Here is a 7,567-nt window from a genome sequence, read left to right as displayed (position 1 = left end):
AACTAGCAAGAACTAGTTCCACTATTTATTTGGTCATGCTAATAGGAAATATTGGTCTTAATTTTTATTCTGAATGAATTGTTTAGAGAAGAACAAATTCTTTATCTTGTTAATCACATGGTTGTTGTTAATTTACAATAGTAAGTATCAGACCATTTTTATACTAGTACTTGTATTAGTATTAACTTGGTTTTGGTTATGACTGATCAAATATCACTAGTTCCTTAAAATAAAGAATGGTCTTAGTACCATTATCCCTTTGATTTAAGAATGGTTTTAGTACCATATTGGAATGGCCTTAGTGTCATTATATTGATTGATATTGTAATATCATCAATACATGTGGTATTGTAGTACCACATGTGGTATCGTAGTACCGTTGATTCATAGATTGACGTTGTAGCATCAATTTGAGTGGTATTGTAGTACCACTGAATCACCGATGAAACATAGAATGATGTCGTAGCATCAATTCGAGTGGTATTGTAGTACCATTCATGAAGGTGCATTCTTTGACCGATTTCTACCGTGCAGTAGCATATCGGTATACAGTTGAAACTGGGCTGTTTTATCCTGGGGACGGCGTGGTTGATAGTCTGCTTGCACAATTTTGGGCAGTGCCACGAAACGTCTTAAAGAGAGCGACCTAGTCCGCGACTCAACCCAGTAATCTCTTCGGTGGCTGTAAAAATTATTTTTTAACGGTTTTTTAAATCCAAAAACAACAAACCTCGTCATTTAAAACAACGTCATTAGACACAAAAACCTACGGACAGTACTATTCACGGGGGAAGTGACGATGGAAAGTACTCTACTTAAGACGAATCATCGACAAACTATAGTCCATATATATTCAAGCTAATATTCAATTACAACATATATATCACCACCACATCCGAACTTCATATTATAAAAACTTCTTCTCATGAAAATCAAATGATTAATATAAAAACATATTCCTAGAGAGATGGAGAGATAAACTAATCTTATCATCACCACCACAACCAAACTTCATATTATGAGAACATATCTTCTCTTGAAAACAAGGTGATTTAGATAAAAACAAACATATTACTGGATAGATGGAGATGAATGTCGTCCACCATAACGTCTTTGTCTCTTTTGAAATGAACTCAAGGCCTCTACAAATTCAGACTTTCCAAAATCTGGCCAAAGTTGTCGATTAAAGTAAAGCTCTGTATATGCCAATTGCCATAACAAGAAATTACTAACTCTAAGTTCTCCACTTGTCCGAATTAGTAGATCCGGATAAGGAAACTCGGTACAATTTGTTTCCAATTCTTTTTCAACTATGTTTTCATTAATGTCTTCCAAATGAATAATGCCATCTTGCACTTTCTTGGTCACACTTTTACATGCTTGGACTACATCATGTTTCCCACCATAGTTAATTGCTGCAATAATTTGGAGTTTTGAATGATTCTTAGTACTCTCCTCAACATTAGTTATCATTGTTTGTAGAGGCTTGGGGAACTTTGAAGAATCTCCAATCATAGATAGTTTAATTCTTTCTCTATTATATGAAAGGAATTAAAAAAATTAATTACAAAGTGAAAAAAAATTAGTCTAATTAAGATTATTGTATAATGTAGAAAGAAATAAAATAGGAAAGAAGAAATATTTGGTTATGAGATGTGTATGTATGTATTTAAGGTAATGCTAAATAGTGCTTTTGGGACACTTGTTAAGTATGAAAAAGAAAAAATTAATGTTAGTAAGATAACTTACTTTCTTTTTTTGGTACAATTAGTAAGATAACTTACTTTTAGGGTCCGTTTGGTGCACAGGATAAGAGACAGGATATGATAACTGTATCATATCCTGTTTCAGTCCAGTGTTTGGTGACACAGCAGGATATGATAAGTTAATCATGCAGCTTATCCTATCATGTCTCTCTAGTTAAAATTCTTATCCTGAATTTGAGCTTGGTTACCAGCAAGGATAGGATAATATTTGTTTTTACTGATTTATTCTATAAAATATATTTCAAAATAAAAAAAAATTAGTAAAATTTAAATAATAAAATAATTTGATAGTAAATTAATAATAAAATAATAAATTTTTAAATATATATGTGATTTTCTCACAAGGGTAATTTTGTAATTTACATAATCTAAAAAACTCAAAATTATACTAAAATTACAATATTTTAAAGTAAACTAATTATTAAAAAATTGTAAAATATGGATATTAATTTAAATTATATAAGAAATTAAATATATTTATTTTCGATGGTATTTTTATTATTTACATATGAGATATATCATATATTTATTTAGCTCATCTAACATGTATATATCATTGAGTTATTTATTTGATCATGATTCATATAAAAAATTAAAATTTATTATTTTCTCATGTTTTTTATTTAAAACTATATAAAGTTATTTGATTACTTATTTATATTTTTTATTTAAAAAATTCAAAGTATTACAAAATAATTTTATAAAAATAACAATTGATTTACAAGGGTAATTTTGTCATTTAAATATTTTATATATCTTATTATATTATTATGAGTAAGTATGTATTAAAAACATGATATAATAGTTATCATATTTGTTATCCTATGTGCACCAAATACAAGATAGGATAACTGAGGATAACTGTTATATCCTGCTGATATCATATCATATCTTTATCCTGTTTTATATCTTATCCTATCACTATCTTATTCTGCGCACCAAACGGACTCTTAGGATATTAAATACACAAAACTAAAGATAAAATTTCTTTATTAATATATGTTTAACTAATTTCCCTAAAACACTAATATTTTCCATATATATATTATTCAAAATTGTATCCATGGTTTGAAATGTTGCATTATTTTTATGCATTGTTTTTTTTTTAAGCATTTTATGCATTGTTAATTAGTATAAATATTAATAACTTGATTTATTTTTTTCAGTTAATCTTTATGTGTCTCGATAACATATAAAATGATTTTGGATTTGTCAGAAATTTTACGCAATTGATCTATATGATATAAACTTTCAATCTAACGGTGGATTTTATAAAATTTATATCGGTTAAAACGTTATTGAGAGGTGTAACATTTTGTGTTAAACTAATCGGTGTTAAACAGTAAAATTGAATTTGGATCCTCTCATGTTAAAAGTAAATATGATAAAATAAAATTTTTTTTTGACATGTGATGAGAAAATAATGTTAAGATCTGAAACATTGAACTATAAAAATGCATGGTATGGTTTTGGAATTTTTAAAAAGAAAAAAAAGGTTGATTTAAGAGTTGGAAAACGAGAGAAAAATAAATTGAAATGTTCACTTTGGTACCTCATGATTGCTTCAATTTCAGAATTTACTAATCTTTCTAAAAGGCTGAAAAAGAATTCAACCACCACCTGCACCACCATCAATCAAAATTCAGCAAAACAAACATTATAACAACATGCCATATTCCAAACTAAATACGCAGATTTAAATGGTCCATATATTTTATTATGATCTTATATATAAACAAACTTTGTCATATAATAAATAAATAAATATAAACAAATTAAAATTACGAATGATGATGAACATGTTATAAAATTATTTCATAATTTAAAATTATTAACAGTGTTGGCGTGTAGTGTCCATAGTGTATCTGGTAGTATCTGTGTTTGTGTACGTGCTTTAGTAGTTTAATACCTTTGAGCGGGCCCAATTATCGGTGGAAAACATGAAAATAGTGAGAACTTTGATCTCCCAGCTTAAACATAGTTTCACCATCCTTTTCAATGACTTAATGCCGGCTATGTATCCTTCCGACAATGGCAACCCTCTCATTTCTGCCCATCGTCTGTTGCCGTCCATTATCACCGCCACATGCTTCGGCATCAGCTCCATCTTCAGCTCTGCCGGCATCGTCAAGTCTTCATCTAGGGAAGTTCCTCCTTCCACCTCGTCCCCAAGTGCCACTTTTGGAATATTATTTGCAACAGCAGCCCTAGTGTCACATTTGGTAACGATCATGGGTTGTGAGGGGAATAGGTGTGATTGAGAATTTTTGGAATAAAGGTAATGAGAAGAAGGAGCAGGCTTAGTTGTTTTCTTTGGTGGATAAGTTATTAGATTGTTTTTTAGTGCAATAGGGAACCTCAACGAGAACATGATTTTCTAATTTAATATGACAAATGTAAAAAGCAAATGAAAAATGAATTGTTATGGTCACACAGAGGTTGGGCTGCTTTTATTTATAAACTGATCACTTGGAGATAATAATAACCATCGATGATTAAAAAAAAATACAGTCAAATTTTGTTTTTAATTTCTAGGCTTAAATGTACTTTTGGTCCCCCTATTTTCAAAAAAATAAAGTTTTAGTCCCCCTATTGTCATTTTTTTTGAGTTTTGATCCCCCATCCCATTTTGGGGTTAATTTTGTTGATGTGGCCTTGTAACTAATGATGTGGCAACATTCATGTGGACAAATTTAATATCCATGTCATTACTATATATTTTTAAATTCAATAAAATTTATTTATAAAATATTTTAATTATTAGAATTATATATTCAACTGAAATAATAATTGTTAAATTTTATAAAATATGAAATTTGAAACCCTAATTATCAAACCTTCGACTACTAGAATTTTATTCACCATCAGAGAGAATTCTTCCTTATGAATTTCACAAATCCTATGGTTTCCGTTCAAACTCAACAGTTTCTGGATTTTTAAAAACGAAAAAAAATTAGAGATGATTTTGTGATTCAATAGAAATTACTCATACTCTTTAAACTATCTATGACTTTGGATGAGTTTGAATGAAAACTCATAAATTGTTTTAAGTTCGAAGTTGAATTCTAGATTAGTTTTATATAAAGTTGGATGTTGATGAAAGTTGGAGGTTCTTGAAACACAAAACTTGCTTTCAATATGCAATAGTTTGATTTGAATCAAAGAGGACCATGTCCATGTTGTGATTGTTTGTTTTTTCTTAGGTTTAATAAATTAGAGGTTGTGAATTTTTGGATTTTTTATTTTAATGAGTTTACGATGATGATGATGATGAAACGTGATTATTTTGTTTTTTGCGTTGGTAAGAGTATGATAACTGGATAAGTGGATGATGATAATGGAGGCTATGGATTGTTTGGTGTGATTTTTGATGTTTTTGAATTATTTTTTGATTGATTTCTTTTTAAAAAATACTATAATTTTAATAATTAAAATATTTTATAAAATGAGTTTTATTGAATTAAAAATAAATAATGACATGGATATTAAATTTGTCCACGTGGACGGTGATATACATTAATGACAATGCCACATTAACAAAATTAGCCCTAAAATGAGATGGGGGATCAAAACTCAAAAAAAGTTAAAATTGGGGGACTAAAAAGTTGGTTGTTAAAATAGGGGGACCAAAACTTCATTTTTTTGAAAATAGGGGGATCAAAAGTGCATTTAAGCCTAATTTCTATAACAAATTTCAGCATTCTCAAATATTTCTGATCTTCACAATTTTTTATCTTTAATTTTAAGATAACTCATGTGTACTCTCCACGTTTTTTAATGAACTTTTGTATTATATGTCTATAATCTTTCCATGAATATTTATTTTTAACAAAAGATTATGAATTTTTTTTTACACAAAAGATTATGATGTTTAAGCACACAAAATTTAAACATTCATATTTTAATTCATTCTTTGTTAAAAAATTTAAACATTTGCAAGAGAGATTTCCATAATGTATTAAACAAGATCGCAAAAAATAATTCAAAATTTTGAAAAATACAAATAAGTTGACTTAAAAGTATAAACAAAAAATTATGACGAAAAATAATTGAAAAATCAAACTTGCTAACAAATTTATAAGGACTAAAACGAAATATATTTATATGAATAATAATTTATTTAACCCATAAAAATAATTCTTGTAATTAGAAACTAGTTTTTTAAGAACTATGACCTTTGTTTACATAAGCAATTATGAGACAATAATTCTTGCAATCAGAAACTAGTTTTTTAAGAACTATAACCTTTTTTGACATATAAGCAATTATTACACGTAATCCCATTATATAGTTTTGACTCTATCGATTTATATGTATACTTATATCGAGGAGGAACTGGATTATCATAGTCAATTTTTTCTAAGAACTAGAGGGTTAACACAAAAAAACAAAAAAAAAATGTATGTTGACAATTTTGTAAAATTGTCAAACACAACATCACAGGAATACAATTTACTCACCTTCTGTGAAGGTTGCAGTGTGTTAGATCATGAAGGAGAGTCTTAATGGTTCAGATCATCAAATTGAGTTTAGCAACCACATAAATGAGTTGAACATCATATCTTCACTTAAAATTTTAAGGCAATATTGGGTTAAGAGTATTCTTCTATCCAATATGGGATTAACTCACACTTTTTTTTTGGAAAAGCAAATTTTATTTCAGAGTGAGTAATGCACAAGATGTGCAAAAATCACTACACCATGTCAAGTCAAAATACAAGGCAGCCACCAATACAATTGCTAGAAACCACCGATACAATATGGGATTTACTCACACTTGACATATATGTTTTCCCCTCAATTGCGAAACCCCACGTTTGTGATTCAACATATATGGAATCTTTCTCTATCTCTCCCATCAAGTCGAATTGGGCTACCACTATTAGACTTGGGAGTTTCACTGAATTGAATCAGCACATTGAATTAAGAGCAACCATTTGTGTGCATTTTGTAAGTTTACTAGGAATAATTTTTACGTGTGGTCTAAACTAATACAAAATCGTGGCCAAAAGGGTTTAGGCAATTTTTTTTTTACAAAGTTGCCTATTAAATGAGAAAACGCCACGATTATGTTTCTATAATGCATATAAATTTGTGGGATTAAGTTGAATAGGCAACAAGTGTTAATATGCATCGGAATGCCATTTTAGACACAGTATTGGTACCGATACGTACTGGTCGGTACAAGTACGCGGTATTCCCTTGGTTCGTACTTTTAGAGTATCATTTTTTTTTCATGCGGGTACGCGCGTGGTACTCTCATGGTACGCGCGTGGTACATATTTCATCAAACACTGTTCCCATTCTTTCTTTCCTTTTTTTTTTTTGCATCAGTGTTCAATCTCATTCTTTTTTATTTGTTTATTTTTTAATAAAGATTCACTTTAGAATTAGAACCGATTCAATTGGTCCCTTAACTTATTTATTGCTAAGAGTATTCACAATTTTAACCGTGCATTGAATTAATCTATTCACAATTTTAACCATGCATTTAAAATTGTGGTTTTTTTTTTTCTCATAAAAAACAATTCTGGTTTTTTTTAAAAAAACTTTTATAAGGAGAGGAGCATCTAAACAAGACTTAAAGATCAATTACATATATAATTGCAAATATATTTATACATGACCTATCAAATTAAATCAACGTCCAGTAAAGTAGGTGTCAATTTTTTACCAACTGAACCAACTAGTTATAAGTAAACTATACTTTTAAGGCTTAATTAGTAAAATGGTCCCTTAAAAATATTTTTGGTTTCACATTGGTTCCTTAAAGAAAAAAAGGTCTCAATAGGTCCCTTAAA

At 28.8% G+C, this 7,567-nt stretch overlaps 1 protein-coding gene across 1 annotated transcript; it reads right to left on the bottom strand.

The window, feature by feature from the left end:
• Nucleotides 1-828: 828 nt before the first annotated feature.
• Nucleotides 829-4,190, bottom strand: LOC123881800 (dehydrodolichyl diphosphate synthase 2-like). Its single transcript, XM_045930542.1, has 3 exons — nt 3,676-4,190; nt 3,319-3,386; nt 829-1,534 (listed from the first exon to the last, which is right to left on the bottom strand). The coding sequence occupies exons 1-3, from the start codon at nt 4,135-4,137 to the stop codon at nt 1,072-1,074; spliced, it is 993 nt and encodes a 330-aa protein (XP_045786498.1). The 5' UTR covers nt 4,138-4,190; the 3' UTR covers nt 829-1,071.
• Between the last annotated feature and the right edge of the window lie 3,377 nt (nt 4,191-7,567).

The sequence above is a fragment of the Trifolium pratense genome, linkage group LG4, assembly GCF_020283565.1.
Source record: "Trifolium pratense cultivar HEN17-A07 linkage group LG4, ARS_RC_1.1, whole genome shotgun sequence".
NCBI classification, from domain to species: domain Eukaryota; kingdom Viridiplantae; phylum Streptophyta; class Magnoliopsida; order Fabales; family Fabaceae; genus Trifolium; species Trifolium pratense.
The sequence above is the reverse complement of the archived record's forward strand: the minus strand, read 5'-3'. Positions and strand labels throughout refer to the sequence as shown.